Source organism: Acartia tonsa, chromosome 1 (genome assembly GCF_053477335.1).
Source record: "Acartia tonsa isolate MP-2025a chromosome 1, ASM5347733v1, whole genome shotgun sequence".
In the NCBI taxonomy this organism is placed as follows: Eukaryota; Metazoa; Arthropoda; class Copepoda; order Calanoida; family Acartiidae; genus Acartia; species Acartia tonsa.
In genome coordinates, this window is record NC_137260.1 from 44021086 (window position 1) to 44045446 (window position 24361).

The 24361-nt window shown below is 31.9% G+C and overlaps 1 protein-coding gene across 2 annotated transcripts in view; it reads right to left on the bottom strand.

Annotated features, from left to right (window-relative positions):
- Positions 1 to 1275: 1275 nt before the first annotated feature.
- LOC145320707 (uncharacterized) overlaps positions 1276 to 24361 on the bottom strand; it is a 37653-nt gene continuing 14567 nt past the window's right edge. Inside the window, exons 2-3 of one of the 2 annotated variants that reach the window (XR_013880245.1) lie at positions 1824 to 4048; positions 1276 to 1356 (exon numbers count right to left, since the gene is read on the bottom strand). Coding sequence is in view for 1 of the 2 variants with exons in the window: in XM_080162829.1 (XP_080018955.1) it covers positions 2279 to 4048 (1770 nt within the window). In the remaining variant the exon portion in view is untranslated. Of the gene's footprint in view, positions 4049 to 24361 lie in introns of both variants that reach the window. The other variant, XM_080162829.1, reaches the window with a different exon arrangement.

Sequence of the window (24361 nt, forward strand, 5' to 3'; positions counted from 1 at the left end):
CTTTAAAATTTAATAAGGATGACAACATCCACAAGTAGTGAAGCTTAGCAGGGAGTAAGGGAGGGGACAATGGATCGAATATTCAATTTTTAGGAGTCTCAGACTTTGGGGACTGGCTTAAAGGGAATGTGCAAGAATTTAGCAGTTTCTGACTGAGTTTGGGGACTTGCGCATAGAATGCCGCTACTCGTTATGTATGTTTTGAATATTGCAGACGGGGAGAAGGGATAATGGAAGTGGGGGGAAGGGAAATAAACACTCGTTGTGTTAGTTTGGAATGTAGCAGACGGGGAGAAGGGAAGTGGGGGGAACGGAAATAAACACTCGTTGTGTTAGTTTGGAATGTAGCAGATGGGGAGAAGGGAGAAGGGAGGTGGGGGCAAGGGGCAACGGAAATAAACAGAATAAAAAGGGGCAGTCATATTCTTGCTAGCGGCTGGACGGGCCCAATAATCTTTTAATATAAAAATCACACCAAAAAACCTCAATATATTTCATCAAAAACAAGTTGTGATTTTACTTTACATGACGCTATGGAAATCTATTATTCAATTAACAATCCCTTTATAATTTCCTACAAATTTATTGGATTAAACTGGATTTCATGCCCTTTCTTTGATAACTCTTATATTGAATTAATTGCCCATTGTCCCCTCCCTTACTCCCTGGAAGCTTAGAGATTGTTGGACAGACAGACATATAAGGTTAGTAATGGAGTAGTAGATCTTTAGTCTAAGGAATCTTCAAGAGAAATTGAAGAAGCCTATCACAAATTACAGTTGATTGTATCATAAATTCAACTCTTGCATATTTTTAAGCTTCAAAATATTTCGTTTCTTTAAAAACACTAGGCTACCCTAATTTCATATAAGATTCGCTAAGAAAACATCACATGTTGTTTTTACTTTGAGTTTTAAACAAGAATGACAATACCTATAAAGAGTAGCTCATAGTTCTAATTTGATTAGCACATAGGAAGCCCTTCCACAAAATTCACCCTTGATTACTAAATTGTCAAGTTACTTAATAACTTGACGTGTATACACTTTGAAAACTGACGAACAGACACAAGCTTTAGAACAGCATAGCTACATTGATGGCAAAAAAAAGTTTTTATTTGGTCACTAAATTTTATCAACCATGTTTAAAGTTATGACGTACTTACAAAGAAACTATAGAAAAGCTTGGCTTATAATTATACCATGGTATAATGATTAATCATCTCAACTAACGAGATAATTGCACCCCTAACTAAATTAAAATAACAAAAACATAATAATTCTATAGTTGTATTTATACAAAAACTATCACAGAAAAATATTTGCAATTAAGAGACGAGGTAAAAATTTTCAGTGGCTTGAGGCAAAAATAATGGGTGTTCGGGGACTTGATCAAATAGAAATTCATGTTTGTAAAATAATTATTTTTAAGAAAATACAATTTAGGACTTAAGTTATCTACTAAAAAGAATCTTGAATTTTAAAATTTTAATTCTTATATAAAATTAAAATTCTTGCTTAAGTTCTGTTATTTTAGGGCCCCCAAAGATTGAAGCTATAGTATGGTGGAGAAATTATTGGCTTAAGTAACCAGTTTATTTAACAGATGGGCAACTCAAAATTAATTTGTTTTCTCAAAAAACATTGAACTTCTTTTACAAAAGATTTAGTAAACTTTATTTGAATGGATAACACATTAACCAATATAAAACTAGATGTTCAATTGCATATTTTGTATCTATAAAAAGAGGGAGAAAAAAGTTTTAAAGTAAAGAAAATTAGTTAAGCTGCACAACTTTTTAAACCCAAGCCCAAGTATATTGCCTCAAGTCTGGACTACACATAAAAAAAAGAAACAATAGGTCAAAGAATTCGGTGGAAAAAAAATACATTCCTCGGAAGCTTTTCAATTGGCTAAATAATGGGAGTTGTTGGGGTAGAAAAATTCAGTTGCTTTCATCCAAATCATTTAGGGAAAAAAGAATTTAAATTACAATAGAAAATTGGTTTCTAACGATTTCTCTAATCTTTGTTTCTTTGCATTTATAACAATTATGAAGAACTTTACAAATTTTAAAATTTCTTTGGGCTAAAGCAGTCGATATTTTTTTTCATTCATTATCATTTTTTAATCACTATATATGAATATGATTTACATAACATTCGTTTTATGGTTCTTTAGACTTTTGAACATCACTGTTTTGTAAGGATAGATAATGGAAAGAGGATTTTTAAAGCAGCAGATGATTTTTTGTATTTGTTGGATATTTAGAGTTTTTTTAGTTTGCAGTTTTAGAAAACAGACACTTGATTTTGGTGCCAATACCGCCGACTCCGCTACCGCCGCGCTTTTCAGACTTTGCCAGTTGGCGGTTGGCGGGTAGCGGCGAGCCAGTCTCGGTATAGGTTTGCATAGTCTCGTATATAGGGGCGGGTACTTCTATTTCAACCTCCTCGTAGGTGCGGTCCGCCGTCAGTCGCTGGCACTTGATGGTGATCATTTTCTCCTCCTGTTGCCCGTTTTTGCCGTCCTTGGCCGATTTCCGCGTCACTTTCGGCGTCTTTTTCGTGGTGATTGAGATGGTGTTTCTGGAACTATTGTTGATATGTGTGATACTGTGCATGCTCGAGTCACTCTTTGTACTGGACAGGGTTGAAGACTTGGACCTCATGCTCATGGAGCTCAGGCTGCCCATCAGCTTGTTGCGGTTGCCTAGGGACGGCGACCTGGCGGCGCCGGAGGCTGGCGTGTGCTGGTTCATCGGCGACCCACTGCCGACACTGCTGCCGTTGGCTCCGGAACCTGGCACTGGCGAACCGTGAATCGGGTTCAGGGAAGGAGAGCGTGGAGATCGTCGAAGATTGCGGGCGGACAGGGATGGCGAGTCGCATGACTTGTCCGAGCCAAGACGGTGGCTGTCCTTGCTATTGCTGTTGGCGGGTGACGCCGGTGAAACCGGCGCGTTGAACTGGTCCCAAAAGGCTTCGGCTGGCTCGAGGGACAAGAGTGATTCATCGTTGGACTGGCCAAGGCCGCTCTCCTTGGTCCTGATTAGTTGACTAGAACGGTTGTTCTGATGCTGCTGCTGGTTCCTTGTCACCGACACACTTCTGTTCCGTGTCTTCCTGGCCACCATGGGTGAGGGAGTCGAGGAGGAGGAGGGTGTCAACGAGGATTGGCGCTGGTGGTGAGAATTGTGTTGGTGCACAGGATAGTGAGGGTGGTGGACTGAGGACAGAGGTGTGTGGACAGGTGACAGGGGAGTATTGTGCATGCCCATAGCACCGCTGGCCATGGGGGACAATGGGGAGTGAACTGGGGTTATGTTGGGACTATGGATGCCATTGTGGGGTGGAAGGGGTGGTGGTGGGGTGTGACAGTGCAAAGGCTGTTGCTGCTGTTGAGAAGATCTGACTGGTGAAAGAATTGGTGACAAGGGCTGCGACTGCTGCTGAGACTTGCGGCGTGTTGAGGGACTTGCAACCGCGGCTGGTCCATTTAGGTATGGCGGTGTTGGGCGGCCCATGGCCATACTTTCAGGCGCACCTCCCTGTAAGGGATATTGTTGTTGTTGTTGTTGTGTTGGTGAGGTTATCTGTCCCAGTGCTGTAAGTGCAGCAACTTCCATTGCTGCTTCAACTCCTCTCGTTGATGTCCTAGCTGAAGTCTCTACATACATAACAGCCTCAATCTGTTGGGACATAAACAGAGCCTGCTGTGAGGACACAGGACTTTGGCCCTGACGCGCCAGACGATCTAGCGTGGCCGCCTCTGTGCGTCCGTCGCTCTGGCAGCCGACAAGAACAAGCGGAACTCGCGGCGCGTTGGCCCGCACCTCCGGCACCCAGTAGTCAATGGCGGAGAAGAGAGACTGCGGGTTGGAGATGTTGTAGCACACCAGGACCACGTCTGCCTCCCTGGTGACGAGGCTGCGCGTAGTGTCTGGCTGCTCCTTGTTCCCGGATGTGTCCCAGATGGTGAATCTGACCTGGCGCTGACCAACTGTCGACTCGGTTATGTAACGGTTGAACGTCGTCGCGGCATAATTCTGAAATAGAAAAAAAAACATTAAAAATCAATAATTAAATGTCATAAAAAGTTACAAAATCAAATTGAAAGCTTTCTAAAGATGCTTGTAAAAAGAAAATATCCATTAATAATCTGAGTAAGGAAGCATAATGCCTCTAGACGAGACAAAAACTTTAATTGCTATTATTTCAATTTTAAAATTTCTTTACTAGACGCGCCTAGCTAGTAATTTATGTGAAAGCATGAATTATAGCGACACAACACAAAACACAAAATATGAACATAAAACAAAAATACACAGTTCAGACACATACACAAAAAAATACACAGACACACACTCACAGAAATACACAAAACAGACACATACACATACACAAAATACACACACAAATACCACATTAAATTTAATTTCTTTATGGGGAATGGAGATTTTTTAAATTTAAAACGTCATATGTGCTCATAAAAAAAATCTAAAGCGCGCGTGCCTTGCTATCAATAACATTTTTTCTTGTGTTTCGTGATGGAATTTGATTTGACTCGAATTATGACTTTGCAATGGTATTTTATAGGATGAACCGCGACAAACAGACAAACAAACACACGCTCAAACACTCGCCGGGTGCCAAAAATTCCATAGATGACTAGACACTAAGCTAGGGGGGTAAGAGAGTCATAGAGTCGTGATAGATAAGCTCCTATCATATATACCCTTAAATCCTATGTAGAGGGACTTATATGTATTAAATAATTGGTAGCTAAGAGAGGAAAAAAAATATTTTGTAATTTAATAATATAAAGTTATAATGTGTTTGTATGAACTTTAGAAACTCTGAAAATGTTGACAAAATTGGTTGTGGCCTTCAGAGATGCTTTATAAATGCCTTTAGTGGTTTTAGGCTATTTCCTTATCTAAATCCAGTAGTTGAAGAAAAAAGAAAAGGCACAATGAGGGTTAAATTTAAATATATGGAAACTATATATGTATCAAGTAATCCTTTTAATCAACCAATTACGCTAATATTTACCATTTTGTATAAGCTTTATCCCCCATCCCTGCAAATACCTTGAAAATGAAACACTCCCTTTCCTTCCCGCGTATATCTGTTACTTATCATCCCTCCATTTAGGATTTACAGGGAGGGAGGGATCAATGATAATTAAATCAAGTTTTAGTCCTTTTTAATCCCCAAATTTCAGTAAAATGTAGACAGTAAATCATATTTAAGAAGTAAGGAGATAATTGTATTTATTTCATTGTTCTATCCCTGAAATCCGTGATGATTTCACACTATGACACTAAGATATAACATGTGCTAGATAGACATTAGGGATAAAGATAGGATTCGAACCTATTACGGGGGTTGTGTTAAAGATCAAATTTTTGTATCACTTTAATGAAATATTAGTCATGGGTAAATTGTATTATCTTAATTAAAAGGTTGCTTATTTTGCAGATAAATTAACGTACAGAAGTTTTTCATCATTGTAAATAATTTTCTAGATTGTTTTAAATGCAAGTTTATAAAGAAAATAAAATACAAAATATTATCCACCATAAATGTGACAATAAAATCGTGTAAAAATTTCACTGGCTAGTTTTATAATCTCTTTTCAAGCTATTATCACCTAGTAATGTTTTGGGCAGGGGTAGGGACATGTTTTTTACAGAGATCTTAAGGGTAAGACAATGAACGATAAATTGATATACATATCAAATGATGATAAGCAAGATTACCCCATCTGTTGATTAAATTATTGGTTTAATAGTTTGGATCAATCAATCAAAATTCACTAACGTACCCAAAGTTTTTAAGCCAACGAATTAGATAGCGTGGTTATATAATTGCTAATTCATTTTATATTCCAATTTCACCTTCTCTTTATATTCTTATCATGTAATATTTGTGGTGGGTGTTTATTTCCATTGTTATAAAACTTTTTTTTAAATACTGTTTTATTTTACACATACATACACATGTATGTGAAATGAATAAAATGACTAGAATATATGTTCGTGTCCGTGGGAAACGTATGTGTCGTGTCACAATAAAAAAGGATTATGAGTGTGTCTATGGGCGGATAAAAAATAGGGACACAGCCCCATAGGATTGGAATGGTCTTCTAAAAAATTAATTTGAATAGCAATTTTTTAAATCCTATAATTCAAAACCAAACCTTATTCATATTCTTTTTATACCTACATTTATTTTGAAATTAAGGCGTCTAAATTTATCATTAAATATTTTTTTCTAAGTTTATTTCAAATAGTATGAAAGTTTAAAAGAAATCCCAGTAATCTTTATCCTAATGGCTAATATCATGGGGGTTTATCTTTATTAACTTTTTTCTTTTAATAAAAAAGATATAATAAAAAGATTAAGGTTGGAGAAAGTAATATGAGGATAATATTAAATCCATTTAAAAAGTGAAAGGATGTCTCTCTGTCTATGTTTTTGATGTGTTTGGTCTGTGTAGGGAAACTTTTTAACCCCATTTCTTAATGTTGAAATATTAGCGAAGCAAAAAAGCACAAAAAACGGCCTTAAACCCCCAAAAAGGAAGGAAATAAAAATGAATGGTGGATCAAGGCACGAGTGAATATGCTCACAGGGATAAGGCAATGGACATTAAATAATCTTCCCCCCAACATATATAAAAAATATTTGTGTTTAGTAGATGCTATACCGAATTGGAAAAAGAGGACTGAACCAGAGAGAGAGAAGACAATGGACATTGCACTAGTCCCCAAAGTTTTATAATAATAACGTTTCATTAACAAAAATGGGTCCTTTAATGTATTTTCATTGGTTGTTTTATTAAGTTGAGTGTATAAACGTTGCAACAACTAATTTTGTGTATCATTATTTTGAATGTACACTTTATCAGCCATAGTCATATTCCTTTAAAACCCTGGGGCTGAAGAATAATTTTCTTGTCCCCTTCCTCCCTGAGTGAATATGCTCATGATAATGCTATAAAATGTATGGTTAAGAAAATTTGTGTAGGCATGAAAATTATATATTGGCTCTGCAGGATACTAAAACCCTTTGCCAACTTTTTATATACATACAAGGTCCTTCAGGCCATACGTACTGCACACTGTAAATAATGCATACTACACTTTAAAAGTTCAATGTTTTCCTCTATTTGAAGTTGATATTCCAACGTGAATACTACATTTTATAGTGTACTTTAAAAGTAAAAAATACCTAATGCTTTAGAAAGTAAAAAAAAAACTTTTGAATTAGTTTTGAAATAAGCATGTTAAAAAACATGACAAATGCCTTTTTTTTTAACTGAAACATTTTTTGTAGAAAAACTACTCTAAAAATTCTGTCTTTTTTGAATATCTACTCATAAATCATTGAGAAATCAAATATTATTATAAATATATGCAAATAAGAATGGAAACTAACACCTTAAGCATCAAAAACATTTATATTTTCGCTTCTACACAAAAACAACGTTCTTGTTTTCACTATTTATGTCCAAAAAATATGAGCTAAATGCCAACAACAAAAAAACAGTAAATAGCTATTTGTAACTTGTTATATAATCACCTTTCACAGAAAAACAGGCAAACAAAACATTTTTCTATCTCAAAATTTTGCTAGATTTTTTGTACAAGAAAAAATCATTAGTCATTTCAGTTAAATATATTACGTCTTTCCACCCATTAAATCTATAAAAAATAAATCCTGTTAAAAATATATCATTTTGTTCACACAAAAACAAAAAAATCCAAATCTAAACATGTGAAGAAAGTTTTGGCATGTATGGTAAAGCTTATGAATAATAATATTGAATGACTCGCAGAACCAAAGCTTCATCCATCTTAAATTAATACAAAAAAGCTCGCTATCCAAAATTAACAAAGAGAAAAGTGTAAAGAGTGGCGATAAAAAAGCTTGTTTAAAAAATAATAAAATTCTATATAGAAGAAAAAGATAATTAGTACTTTTATCGTTGATCGGCAGCCCAAGTAAGCTGCCATTTAAATGCAATTTGACTGCTTAAAAACATAACTTAATTAAAAAGATATAGAAAATTAAATTTTAGCGTATTAATTTTGACAAATATTTTTTAAAAATTGCTAAAAATGCGCCACATAAAAAATACCTATACATTTGATGCAAGATATATTTGTATTCAAATTTATTCATGATTTCCTCCGTGATAGCCAACAAAAGTTTTACATATTTTATCATGTAAATGCATAATCAAGCCTTTTGTGGGGGATATTATGCACGTTTTTATTTTATTTTTGTTTGTCAATTACTTACATAGGTGGTTTTCACTTTTTAAGCAATAAAAACAAGGATGAAAACATTGTAGGCTAAGTAAAACATTTTTTTAATTTTTTAAAAATACATTGCTTTTACCCCAAGGACGTCCAAGCTTTTTTTTCTTTGGGGTGGGGGAGGGATAATCACCCCTTCCTCCCCCCCTCCTTGGAGGTCCCTATTTTACCCTTACAAGATAATAACTTACAGAGGAGCTTCGCTACAGCTTGAAAATGATAAGCCAATGAAAAAACCATTAAAAATTATATCCACAAACAAAGCTAATGAAACCATAAACACCCCACACCAGGGCGTTCAAAGAAAAAATCTATAAAGGGCGGTGAGAAATTATTGATTTTTTGGTTTAATTGTGTTTCCTATTTTTGGATCATTAATATTGTTGTATATGTGAAAGCCAGGCCATTGGCACGCATGTGTTTGTGAGTATATGCCACAGGAAATATCAGGAAGAGAGGGAGGGCACATTGGACTGGAATTTATATTGGTCTCCAAAATAATAATATACATGTTTCTACATTTCTTGACTTTTTTTCTTTTGGGCATGATCTTGTTTAATTGGTAAAGAAATGATTTAATCAACAAATGGGGTAATTACTGTTAATCAAAATTGGGGGTTAAATCAATTTAACGTGCGTTGTTTTATCCCTTTAGATCCCTGGAAAATATAGATTTCTTTTCATAGCAAAATTGGTTTCGTGGTCATGCGTTAAAATGTATCCAAACGTGGTAAAGAAAAACGCAAAAAGGGGACAGTCCAATAAAGTATAAATTAATCTTCTACCTAATTCTTGTGTGTATAATTCTGTAATTGGTAGCGGGTAAATAATAAAATATATTTAGCCTTTTTACTTTTTTTTACTTCTTCTTTTTAAAGCTAAAATTGAATATGTATATTGACTTAGAGGCCTCTAGGGACGTAGCCACTGCTGGGTGCAAAATATTCAAGATTAATGAAAAACACCAAGCATCGCTACCTAATCATTTTTAAAAATCCACAAAACAAATGAGAATTATTTAAATAATGGACATTATATTTCTTTTAGTCTTAAACGGAGTCCATCAAAATTGTAATGACTCTGTTACTAACTCCTTTGTGGTTTATGCCAGGAGGGAGGGAGACAACAATGGCAATTATAAAATACAGAACACCACACAAATGGTTTTGGGGGAATTTTTTCTCCATTGTACTATGCCTGCGTTTAAATGGCCGCACATTGACGCATATTATTATCCTAATGCCATAAACCGGAAACCAGTATATATTAAATATATATGGATTATGGTTTATGGACTTGGATAGCTATAGATCAATAGTCAGGTTGCGTTTTTGCAATGGTTTGACATAGCAAAACATGATACTAATATAGATTTTCACACAAATATGTTTAACTACTATTCCCCCAATGAAAAAAGGTCCTTCACCAGGTAATATGAATATAACTACCAAAGATGGAAATGTGTTTTTTTCCTATTACACAATACTTTATTTCAGTATATTTTAATTGGTGAAAAAGTGCCATGTAATTCTATTCAAAATATTCTATGATTGGTGGACTAATAGCTATACTACTAGTTTCCAGTGAAAATCTATAAATCATCAGCCAAGCGTGCAAATCAGGTGAAAAAAAGTTGTCAGATTTTTATTTCACATTTTCAACTTTTTTTCTCACCAATGCATTGGAGGGTAATTATGCTTAGATTTTCATTTCCTGGCTATTATTGTCATTATGCCTGATTTATCTAGTTTTTTTTATAATTTAAGCAAAAAATAAATGTTTATTTATTATATTTTGATCAATTATAAATTTTAAATTTGTTTTAATGTTCTTCTCTTGTCTATATTGACTTAAATCAAGCAGAACAAAAATAAAAATAAAAACAAAAACTTAGTAATGTTTCACTAATTAAACATATTTACGATGAATAATGAATGTTTAAAAACTAAAATTATGTTTACTTTTTGTTTTTCTAAATTTTTTGCTTTATCTTTATTATTTTTGTATAACTAGGCATTTAAATTCGGCTTATCTTTTTGTCAATGACAAATATGAGACTAAGCGAGAACACAATTTTTGTTTTGTTTGCTTTTGAAAAAATGTTATTTACTTTTTACCGGATGTAGACACATTCATCCGTAATAATCTTTTAAGCCTTCTCAATTAGCTGCAGCATAAAAAATGACGGCTGAATACAAAGCAGCCGCAAATCAATAAGTCAACATTTTGCAGCCGCAGCCAAACCGCCCAAAATTAGGCGGTTACTGTGTGAGCATTGATTGTATGTTATTATAATTCAATTGTTAGAATGTTTGAAAAAGAAATAATAGAAATATAAGGAAGATGTAAAATTAATTTCTCAGTTATTTAAGAATTGCAATCCTTGACAATAATCCTTACAGACTTGTAGTGGTCGTAAAGTTCAGGGGGAGGGGGTGGAGTAAGTCAGGGATCTTAAGGGATAGGACAATAGACAATAAACAATTGTATATCCTCAATGATAATAAACAAAATTAACCTTCTGTAGATTAAATTATTTTTGATTTTTACTACAAATGAAGCTTACATAAAATTAACTTAGAAATAAAACTTTGGATACCTTAAAAATTAACAGTCCAATTCCCCCCCCCCCCCTGCCTCCCTGGGGATAAGTTGACAGCTATTTTTCAGATTATATCAAAACCGCATGAAAATAGGACAATGAAGATAAAGCATATTTATACACCACTGTAATGGATCTATTATTATATGGAACTTACACCAGATTATTATATACTCTAATAAGGTGAAATTTGTAGCTGGCTAAAATAATGATACACTCCCTTTACCCCACCCCCTCCCCTCCTACTGGATAAACAAATTGACTACAATTTTTACCATGTCATATTATCCACTTATATTTTACCTCCCTTAGGTACTGTTTGATTTACAGACTATTTAACCTTAAATAAAAACCTAGATTAACAAAGCTTAAATAAATATAAATATAGCATTTAAGTTAATAACAAATTTCCCAATTTGTCTTATTTACTCAGGAACGGGACACTATTTTTCATTTGAATCATATAACCTTTGTGTGACAGTAAAGGATTTTAAGAAACGGTATGAAAAACAACTAAAACACTTTTAGAAATTTAGTGAAACTTCATATCAATAAAATTGCATGACTTTTGTCCCAAGTTTTAAAGTAAATTTCTTATTTAATATTTTTACCAATCTTTTGACTTATGTACATTTGTATATGAAAATTTAGAAAAATAACAATAATTTGAGCTTCTGAAGTTCTTCCTTGTGCAAAATATGTTTTTTTGCAAAGATTTATTTTTGTTCTGGGAGATACTTTTGCAAATACAATGGCACCTGTCATCAGGGAGGGAGGGGACATTGGGCTGTTTATGAATCTAGTTCCCAAAGTTTTATAATAATGTTTTCTTATTAGTTTGCTTAACACATTAGGGGCCTTTATTGAATTTTGTTTGGTTGGATCTTTTAGTTGAGTGTTCAAACATTTAAACCACTAATTGTAATCTGCAGAAGGGGTAATTTTTATGTATAATAATTGGATGTACAACAATTTATTGGCCATTGTCTTATCCCTTTATATCCCTGACCTGTCATACTTAATCTGGACTAAACAAAAACAGGGATAGGACATTGGCATTTAATTAATCTCCCAGGTATTACACTTTGCTCTTATGGACAATGGCATTCTTGTTGTACAGTTAAATTGATAATATCCAGATTTTTTTTATTTTGTTTCGATAATGTGAAAGTCATTTACAACGCAGCAGGTCACATTGCAATTCTTTTTATTTCCAGCCAAAAACTAACTTTATTAAGCTCACATAAAAAATCCTCACTGCTGAGATTAATTTATTTGTTCTTTTTAAATAGTAGCGAAGCTACTTTACAAATAGGGATTGGCCGTTCGTACGTAGTTAAAAAAATTCGTAAATGGTATATAAGATGATAAATTTTACTATTTTAAAAGCTCGTATTTGCTTTACTACTTATGAACATTATTATTCTGGTTAGACTAGTAGTTAAGTAAAACATTTCTGAACTAAAGCAAATGCATTATAAAATTAAAATTGTTATAATACTTTATTTTTATTGGTGTATTTGTTAATATTAAATCCAACTAATTGGATTAACACAGTTTGGTTTATATCAATGTACAGAACACAATACATTACCGTTTTAAACAGGGATATTAAAGGATAAGACAATGGACAATAAATTGATGTACATCAACAGATATGATTATTATGCCGTAGATAAAATTATTGGGGGAAAAACTGATAGTTTGTACAACCCAATAAATATTTTAAACCAACGAAAGAATATTTGTGTAAAAACTTTATGGACCAGTATAATTTACAGTCCCATGTCCCTGCTCCGTTTATTCCTGCGTTTTACACTATTTTTCCAAACACGCTATGTGTGAAATGATATAATCTAATATGATTAATAGTTCATTTTATATGACAAAGATATTTTGTCATTATTCCTAAGTAATATCTTCCCACCTCTGGGAATTTAATCTATCTAGAAAATTTGCAAAATACAGTTTCATTATATTTTTTTTATAAACCTTACATTATATTTTATGTCAACAACAAAAAATTTTGTAAAAAAAATATTTTCTAAAAGCTTTGAAATGAACACAAAGTAGGTATTTGTCTAAATTTTGTTAAACCTTGCCGACAAGTTTTTAATAGCATGGTATTTGAATTTTGCATGCCAAATTTTCAGCAAAATATTTTGGCAAGAGCTATAGATCAAACTATAAGTCAAGTTAAAAGTAACATTTCTAGCTATTTCACCCCAAATCTAGGAATTTTTCGCACAAAGACACTTTCTTTTTTTATGGGTTGGGCTTTAGGTTTCATTTTTTGCAATATTAAACTTTTTATTATCGATTTTAAAGCAATTTTTGAAGAATCCTTTTAAAACTAAGATAGACATGTGTGTGTGTGTGTGTGGGTGTGTGTGTGAAGGGTGTGTGTGTGTGTTCTACCATAATTGTTCCTAATCTAGATTAATAACAAGAGAAATCTCTTTTCATGACATGATAAATTTACTTCAAGGTGTTACAGCCACAAACTTAAAAGGAGGGTTTCCAATGAAGGGCATTCTATCAAAAGTTAATAGTTCTAATATATTAACATGAATATTTTATTATGCACAGTTGTATAAATAATCAAGGATTTAAAACTACTTGGCAAAGGATTACTTTTGTTTGGAATAACTTTACATAGAAATAATTATGTTAAAAAATCAATTTTGCTAAATGCTCATAATGGAACCACTCCTTTTATCTAAAGGTGTTATTGTGGGCACAATGTGTGTGTGTGTGTGTGTGTGTGTGTGTGTGTGTAAGTAATCAATGATATGTCGGCCCAAATTTCTGCCGCAAATTACTCATAATCGACTGAACACATTCAACACTTAATTCAAATGGGCAGAAGATTAATTCTAATTTCTTAAACAACAATCTTACATTACTATTTGATTCCTCTATTTAAATATATTGATATTTTTAAACAAGTCATATTCAAATATTGATTTAGATAAGAGTAATCAAATTAGATTTATAATTGAAGAAAAATTTTATGTGCTACCCAACTCTATTTGGAGTGTTCTAGGCCCCCCAAGGAAGAAAATTAATTGCTTACTCACTTTTGATACATTCAGCCTTGTTACCAATTATAGAATATTTCAAATTTTTCGTGGATTTACAAAAAAAAATTTGGAAGATTTTTTAATTGTCAAAATTAATTAAATATATAATTTGTGCTTTGATTTTGTAATAAATAAATAAATGATAATTTAAAATAAAAATAGATATTTTTAACACCCTATTCTTCCTAATAGTGTTGGTCATTGTGTGCCTTTTCAATTTCAGTGGGGGGTTCAGAATTAATAATATGAGTATGACGCGCCTGATAAGAGTCAGGGATTTTAAAGGATAAAACGATGGACGTTAAATTGATGATAAACAAATTACCCTTTCTGTAGATAAAAATTATTAATTATTGGTTAAACAGTTTGTACACTATTAGTTTGGAACCAAACAAAATTCATCAAACTTCATAAAAGTATAAAATTAAGGAAACATGTTTATAAAATCTTTGGTTAGCAGTATAATCTCTAGTCCATGTTCCCTCCCCCCCTGGGTAGACCACTAGGTAGACCACATACATAGACAATCATGCCTGCCATTGTCACTATGCACTAGATATGTTTCATTATTCCTGCCACACTAGCCAATAAATCATGTTTAAGTGCCTTGACGTGTTAAAAGAAACATTGGCATATATGTACATATACATAGTTACATATAGGTGAAAGAAAAAGGAATTTTATCTATCGCATAGAAGCTAAGCAAATATTTTAACAATGGCTTTCTTGTACACATACACACACACACACACATTCTATAAGCAGTGAAATTGGGAGGAAAAATGTGTAAAATGTTGAGGCATTTTTAACTGCTACAAAACAAAACAGTTTAACAACAAATAAAAACAAATATCTAAGATATTTCTTACTTTAAAAAAAATATTATCTTTACTTTAAAGAATAAAATAACTATTATCTTAAATTTCAACACACATTAATGTAATTTATGTCTTTAATTGGTCTTTAAAACACGAATAAAATATGAATAAAAGATATATCCTAGAGGAGATATAAATAAAGATTAAAATTAATGCCTAACCCTTTAATCTAATCAATCTACGCCTACAGAGTTAGACCAAAACAGTTGGGTAACTAAAAAAATAGCCCTTTTCTTTTTCTAAATGCAAACCTTCCTTTATTGCTGTTTTATTTCTAATGTATTAGTTTAAAATATTAACCTACAGTAAACAATTTTTTTTTCAAATTTAGGTTTAAAAAGAAACTCAATTTAGTTATTTTAAGAAAATAGAATATAACTCAACAACCTAACTGTCCAAGCATGGAAAGAATACAAAATTTAGTGATCTTGACATTAATAGAAAGACTGCACAAAGTTGAAGAATAAAAGAGTTGCACTTCCTTAGTTTTAACTTTGAAAAAAAAACCAAGAACAGCAGTAATAGTTGCAGGGGCCGGGAAGATTAGGTTTCTTTTATATTATGTAACTTTAGTTCTAATTTAACAAAAAAAAACCTATTCATTGGTCTTATAGTCAAAGGCAAAATGAAATTATATCGTTAGCAAATTATATGATTGCTGTTAATTTTACTGTAAGACTTTATGTCGACGTAAATTTCAGGCTTTTGCCAATATATAAATGTATCATTTAATAACTTCTTTTAGCCATTGTATTTTTTTATGAAAACATATATTCTTTTAATAGAAATAATTAAGTTAATGAAGTGCTGTAAAATGGGTAGATAGTGAAAAAAATATCTCCTTCTGTTTTTAAACACGTTGCACAAAGTTTTTGCATTAATTAAATTAGAATTCAAAATTAAATTTCCTTTATATGGCTCTCACAACCTTCAGCCAGGAAAAATCCCACAATTTACCAGTGGGGCCACAGAAACAATTCGCATACACATAATTGTTCATATTTTTTAGTAGCGAAGCTACTCTATAATTCACTTTGTCCGTCCGTCAGTCAGTCCGTCCGTCAGTCAGTCCGTCCGTCCGTAACGCTATGGGGGAAATGGGATTTACTCAGCTCCTATAAAAGATAGATTGCTGAAATTTTTTGACAACATTCCCATCATTAAGGAGCACAATTGACTATAAAACATCATTGGCGTTCGGACCGATTTTTAGCAGGTTTTAGGCTATTTTTATATTTTTCACATTTTTCTTCATATCTTCAGTGTTTATGGTCCGATTTTCAAAATTTTTTCAGTTACAGATATCAAAATTAAATTTCCCGTCGTTTAAAGGAACAACCACGAAGGCCAGACTGCCTTTTTAGCAGGTTTTAGGCTATTTTTATATTTTTCACATTTTTCTCCATAATTTCAGTGTTTATGGTCCGATTTTCAAATTTTTTCAGTTATAGATATCAAAATTAAATTTCCCGTCTTTTAAAGAAAACAATCATGACGGCCAGACTGCCTTTTTAGCAGGTTTTATGCTGTTTTTTTTATATATTTAACATTTTTCTCCATATCTTCAGTGTTTATAGTCCGATTTTCAAAATTTTTCAGTTATAGATATCAAAATTAAATTTCCCGTCTTTTAAACAAAATAACCATGAGGGCCAGACTGCCTTTTTGGTAGGTTTTAGGCTATTTTTATATATTTAACACTTTTTTCCATATCTTCAGTGTATATGGTCTGATTTTCCAAATTTTTTAAGTTAAGGATTTAACAATTAAATTTTTTGTCGTTTTAATAAAACAGCCATGACGGCCAGACTGCCTTTTATCAGGTTTTTGGCTATTTTTATATGTTTTACATATTTCCCCATATCTTTGTTTATTTTGATGCAATTTTCAAACTTTTATGGTATTTCAGTATCAAAATAATTTTTCCCATTGTTATGAGCATCTTTAATATAATTTACTTTGACCATCATCATCATGCAAAATAAAACAAGGTTTCATGTTTATTTTATCCAATAAATCTATTCTTGATTTTAGTAAAAACCTTTTAAATCTACCTGTATATTCCCATCGACAATTTTTTGTGCTTCGCTACTTATGGATGTTGTCATCCTTGTTTTAAATCTTCTTTAGGTAAGGTTATTTACGGTAGTGCTATGAAAAGTCCCGCAATTCCAGAACACAGAGGCTTAACTGGTATTAAGAAAGGAAAAGAAATGGTCCAGTTGTAAAATAAAAGGATTTTCCCTTCCTTCTTTGTGCATTTAACTTCATTTGCAACATTTTAAAAATTCATTTGGCTTCCGATTTTTTTCTTTTCTTGGAAAAGATATGAAAATATCATTTCATTTTAAAAAGAAAAACTTCTCTAAAATTGTTCTACTTGTTGTAGGTAAAACTTAATTATTTTTATTATTTTTTGAAATTTAAAAAAGTAAGGATCTAGAGTTTGATTTTATTTTATTTGTAAATCTAATTTTTTAAGATCAATTTAAGAATTTAAAGTTGCGTTTAGCAAAATTAAGAGATATTATGCAACATGTCAAGAATTGGAGATTATATTTTATTGAGAAATTTGCAATTTTTCACATTTTTTGTTAGAAAATAGGCATTTTAAAATCTTAATCTGCAGAAGCATATTTGGGCAAGCATGTGTCTGATTACAATCACGCTGTTTCATATAAATAAGTAAAATTCCAAAGTAAAAGATTTACATCCATTTTCTATAGAAATATTTATGTCACATGAAGCAGTTGGATAAATAGAATACTTTCCTCTCACTTAAAAGGTTATGGTTTGGTACTTATATCTCCTTCAAACATTTTTATAACAAGAATACATTAAGTCGAATTATATTTCAATGGCATTTATTCTATAACAACGTGGAACGATATTCTAGTAATGACATTATGACTACAGTCTTGTGTTGATATAATAACAGCAAAGAATTACACAATCGCACGGTATAAATCGCTATTTTTGTAACAAAATAGAATTTATACTTTAAGAGGAAATTTATATTTTGAGTAGCCCAACTTTGAAATTTAAAAATCTAATTGTGTTATTGTTTACAATAGGCTTCAAGTACGTACACAAGTGCACATGGAGATATAGATATGTCAAATTTTGAGCGAAAACAGATTACTTTAGAAATTCAATGTATAGGCAGTGAGGGAGGGGACAATTGACTGTTAAACATACTGGTTCCCAAAGTTTAATGAAAAAGTCCAATCTTTTTTTGTCTAAAAAATAGATAAACTATCAGTGGCCAAACCTTTTAAATTAAAAATTTTATCTAAAAAGGGTAATATTGTTTATCATTATTAAGGGTGATTTCTCGCATCGTATTATAGACGGCTTTCCGCGGATATAAGATGTACAATTATAAGATTAAAAACAGTTTTTTTAGCCCCGAGATGCCGAAGGCACGGGCTAAAAAAACTGGTTTTAATCTTATGATTGTACATTTTTATATTCGTAAAAAGCTGGATATAATACGATGCTAGACATTGTTTTTTCGTATGGATGAGAACCGGTTCCTATCCACCGGATTCGAATGAATACGAGAAATCAATTTATCGTCCATTTTCTTATGCATGAACTGAACATCCTTGGTAAAAGACCATATGAAATGAAACTCTATACAATCTTTTAAACACCTAGAGTTGTAAATTTGCGATCATAAATTCTATTTGTAAAACTTTGGAATGGGGGGGGGGGCGAGTGAGGGGGGTTATAGGTGATGGGTGTTCTCAAATTACTATTTGCTAACCTTCAAGCCACACAAAAATGGGGGCAAGAATAGTGTTATAAAACAGATAACTTTAGATCACTAGTAAGGTAGATAATTTTGCTCCACAAAATACATTTATAACAAATTAATATTATCTATATTATGAAATGATTTTTTGTACACAATTACACATAAAAAGACATTATCGAATTTTCAATTCCTTTTCATTGAATTATATTAAAAGAAATGAAATTGAATAAAATATGGACTTAATGATTTTAATATCATGCAAGAAAGTATTAAGCTAAAATTTATAAAGATGTTTATGAGAAAGAAAGCCATATGTTCATATGGTAAATTCCGTGCTTGTAATAAATCTGGGAGGTAAACTATAAGAAAATCAGGGAACTAAGGGAAATTGCACTCAAGAAAAAAAAATGTTTTTTCGCAGTATACAATTAGTTTCTTAAAATTATCATACTTTTCTTTATTAATAAGGTTGTAGACACGTTTTTATACAAAATGATACCGAAAAATGATATGTCTAGAATCTAGATTTTATTTTAGCAGACAGAAAAAATATTTTTGCTTAATATAATGAACTCTTTACCTCCTTGTAAGAAACCGCACACCTTAAATCATTAACTCCACCTTAGGGATCAATTTTGCTCAAATTTCCTTAGAAACCGAAAGCTATCACCCCTACCCCCCCCCCCCTTTCCTCTCCTATATGTTTATTAACTTTCCAACTATCCCCCCTCCCCTCGCCACCCCAAATATGACTAGGAAAACAATTCCATATTACACCCCTCAACTTTTCAATATCCAAATTACCTTTCCAATTCATGTTCACACGATCCACATAGAACAATATGCGCCTCTCCCCACCTTCCCCAACCCCCCACTAAAATTTCATTAAGGGGGGGCATATATCTCCTCCCATATGGAAATGACTTAAAGCTCCTAATTTCCCTATCCTTCCTCGATCAACGCCCTTCCCTACCTCCCATCCCCTTAATTAAAAAACAACTAGTAGTTGTTTTTCTTTGACAAAATGGTAAACTTACCCAAGGATTATTAAATTAAAGTTATAAAAGAAAAAAAATAATTATTTAAAAATTCTTTCTTAAAATTTAAGATGTTTACAGATAAGTAAAAAAATGTTTATAAAAATTGTCATAGCTCTTAAAAGCTTGAATTATAAATGATATTCATTTTTGTCAACTTTATTAAAATAGTCCTTGATTGGTAATCAGTGAAGTAGCAAAGAATAAGAGAATATTATTGACTACTGATTAAAGATCCACACACCACACCCCTTTTCCCTTTATTTATAAACAACGACCCCTTCCTATTTTTCTAAATATTTAAGACAAACAAAACACAAGTATCCGATGTCCTTCTTCTTAAAGCGACAGTGTTTTAAATTTTAGAAAACAACATTTTGAGAAATAAATTTTTGTTTAAAATTTTTATCTTAAAGTAACAAAACTTAAATAAATGATAATTTTTAAAGGAAATCGTTGGTATAATTTTAAGAGAAACAATCCCTTTAATAAATTGAATGACTGTCTTCCTAACTCTACGCCCCCCCCCCCCTTAAAAAGGGTGCATAAAGATTGCTATCAGTAAACCTGGGTATTAATGTTTCCCCTGCCTAATTATCAACAATTGAAAAACAATAGCTTACTACTTCTTATCAGGGATCGGGTATAGGTCAACGGAGACAAATTATTCCCTCTATACAAAAAAAATTGTCTTGATAAAGAGACTTAGGGATAGGTTAACGAAGAAACATTATTATTTCCCCAATACAAAAAGAGATAAAGAGACTTTGATATTTTGGCAATGAAGAATAATTTTTTTGCCATTGGTCTATCCCCGAAGTCCTGGCGCTTATTAGAAAAGCAGATTCATTAAAATCAAATTTAAGGATTATTTTTCTTTCAGTCTTGAATAAGTCTGGATTAAACAAGACCAATTAAATCAACATTTACCAAGGAGGGAGGGGACATTAGACTGTAAATGAAACTGGTGCCTTAAGTTTTGTAGATACGTTAATTTATTATCCGTTTCAAAAAATGTAATTCAAAATTTTTTCCACCAATCATTTTAATCTACAGGAAGAGCATTTTTGTTTATCCTCATTGGTGATGTTAATTGTCTTATCCCTTCAGGTCCCTGACATGTACTCAACCACAGGATTGTCAAATTATAGAACTAATTATTTATTATTATTTTCATTCAAACAACCTGTCCTTCTACTCACAGTCTCATAAGATTTAATTTCTAAAATTTGAGGATAAAAATTAATTAATTTTAGATAATAACCAATTCAAAAACTATTTTGAGTTAATTAGTAAAATATGAACAAGGAAAAATACAGTTCCGCAGCTAAACTTAATTGTTATTTTTTTTATTTGAATAATATTAAATCATATTAAGATAAATAGAATAAGTCGACTCGGTAAAATGCATTAGGTAACAATCATTTCAATTGTTATGTCGATTATATGGTCACTAAATAAAAGTGGCAACGGCTGACACAATATCAACATGCTATTCTTAAATGACTTACTACTTTATATAGATAAACAAATAAAAAAAAACAGAATAACTGACATAGAATCTACATAACATTATGCTACATACTTGTATTGCTATGTTAAATACACAAAATTTTGATGGTGTAAGTTAAAAAAAGTGACTTAAGGACTAACATACAGACAAGGTCTAGATGTACAGCAGCTACGCTCCTTAAATGGGCAGTGCTATAGTACACAGGAAACCTTGGGAAGTGATATTGTGGCCGCGCCATGACAACAGGATAAAACCCAGGGATCTAAAGGGATAAGACAATGACCGATAAATTAATGTACATCCCCTAATGATCATACACAAAATTACTCCTTTTGTAGATAACAATTAATGGTAGACACGTTTGGACACCAAACATTATGAAGTAACCAATCAAAATTCAATAAAAGTCCACAAAGTTGTTAGGTCAACGAAAAGAAAACGTTATTATAAAACATTGGGGACTAGTGTAATAAACAGCCCAATATCCTCTCCCTCCCTGGAAAAAAAACCATCTATCCTCAAGCCATTACAAATATAGGTAATCAATTATAAAAATAAATAAGGATTATTATATCCATCAGTAGCGGACCAATTATATGAAAAAAGGACAGAAAACGTAAATCAACAAAGAGAATCTTCTCACACATAGGGCAATGTAATGTTAATACAATTATGACAACATTTTCAATTATATCTATTAAATGAGAAGGTAGTAGACTAGACTACAAAGAATAGACGTACTACAATGTGTTGGTTATAAAGAAGCCCCACTCCAAATAAATCCGGAGTGTATGAGGAAAGGAAGTGGAAGAAATCAATGCAGATGATTGGTCTGTCAAAATTCACTCAAAATTTTGGAGTTTCAATCACAAAATATCACCCCTAGTCCAAATAAGTCAAACAACATACCCTTTTAAGTTTAAAAGTTGTGTTTTTCTATGCCCTATGGAGATTAAACTAAAGTTAGATAACACATGAAGGTAATTGACAAATTAAACTTGACCTTAAACGTACCAAATTTTCTAATTTATATTTTGATGCTTTAAAGTCTAATATATCTTAAATTGGTGCTTAATATCAAATTTGCCGTGAGAAATACTTATCTTATTATTGAATCAAAAATGTTGTAAAACTTAATTTTCACACATACCAACATTAATACATCAGAAATTTTGTTGGGAGCGCGAAGCTACTCTACAATTTTGTAAGTTGTAGGTTTGTCTGTCTGTCTGTCTGTCTAGCATTATAAAAGAAATAAGACATCTATATAAGGCAATCTTATCAAAAATAAATCCGCCAAAAATAACAGAAATCTTTGGTAAGACAACAAGAAGCTGACTTAAAAGTCAAAAGGCTCTTCATTGACTATCATATTTATTATAAAATCTTCGCTAATTTGTAATGTAATCTATCTTGTTTAATATATTAGGACCTTGAACACATCTTGTCCTATTCCATGGTGTAAAGTTTCAGTTATCCTGCTGGTAGCATCACGCAGAATTATTAAATTTTAAAATTGATATGACGCCATCATAAGGAAACGGGAGAATGAGAGAGATAGACAGATTGGGTAAAATTTTTCCAGAGTGTTCATTCGTTTACACGCATTTTTTTAGTTCATCCTTGTCAAAATTATTTGTAGTTATCAAATCAACATTGATTTCCAGTCATAATGACATTAGAATTCATCTATGTCCATAATATGTGAGGCACGGCCATTTTTTTTGCTAAATAGTCGAAAATATACAATAAAGAAATTGCATGTAAAAATAATGTCAGCCTTGATCCCTTTTTTAAATGCTTTGAAGTCGACATAAATAATTATCATTATCAATATTAATAGAACATCACAAGTAAAAAAAAACTAAAATATTTCCTATATATTTCTTATTTAATAAAAGGTTTTTCGCAGATTTATTTGCACACCCGTTTCCTAGTCGAGGCTTGGCACTACAAACATCATTTTTCACTCACAAGTTTTGTTATTGACAAATTTTACTTTAAAAATTCTGAACATTAAGCAAGCTAGCAGCCAAAAAAAAGTATATTTTCAAATATAATAAATCTTGTATCAGGGGAAAAAGTCAATTAGTGATGGGTGAGAAATAGGAAAAATGTAGAATTTTTTATGGCTTTAACTATATTTCACATCCTTCTACATGGTGTTAATAATTGAAGGGCACACACAGACACACACATACACACACACAGAGATTAATATATAAGTGTATGATGATATCTACTAGTTTTGCTCCCATAAATGTAGAAAACATGGTGTTAATTTTCACTGCCAAACGAAAAATCTAGCTCGATTATTTTTCACACATATATATTTTACACCAAAAGTCAAGCAGCTAAAATATTTTTTTAATATATCTTTTAAAAAGCTAATATAAATTTAAATTTAATAATAAATTATCCTTTAGCATATTTAAAAGTTAAGAAATAGTAAAGATTAATTTTTAAGCTACCCACCTAACTTGAAAAAAAACTACATTAACAAAAAAATTTCTCTACTTAAATCTAAAGGTCAAAATATGGCATTTTAAGTCTTAAGTAGGAAGGTGGTACTTCACTAGAGGCGGAAAGTTATACAACAACAATGTACTCAAACAATGTTCAGGTCCATTAGACTGACTTTGGGCCTTTCAAAATGCCCTCAGGGAAAAGATTTCCTATTGTATAATCATATTTAAGGCAATAAAAAAGAAATTATGTTGAAAATGAAATCATGTTATACAAAGTAGAATTGTCTGAAGCTTAAGATATCTATAACTACTAAACCGATTGGGTTCTCTGTTTTAGGAAAGCTTAACATAGGTCCTCTGATGGTTTTCTGGCTTTTTTTATTTTCAGATTTAATTCTTGGGATGTTTTTGGGCTATTTGCCAAGACCTTCTCTATAAACAGAGACCCTTGATGCTAGGGGCGTATCCGTTAGTGTTAAATAAAATGATAGTTAAGTAATGTTATGTCTAAATTAATTAAAACTATGAGGGCTGAGAATTGAGTGAGTTTTTTTGTGTATGTATGCACCATGCGGGCAATTAACTGAGAAAAAAAAATAAGCGAAGCTTTTCCAAATTAATTGTACGTCTGTACGTTTGTAATGGATTGCGCTTCTCGTCTTAAGCTTAGACATGTAAGAATTGTTAAATT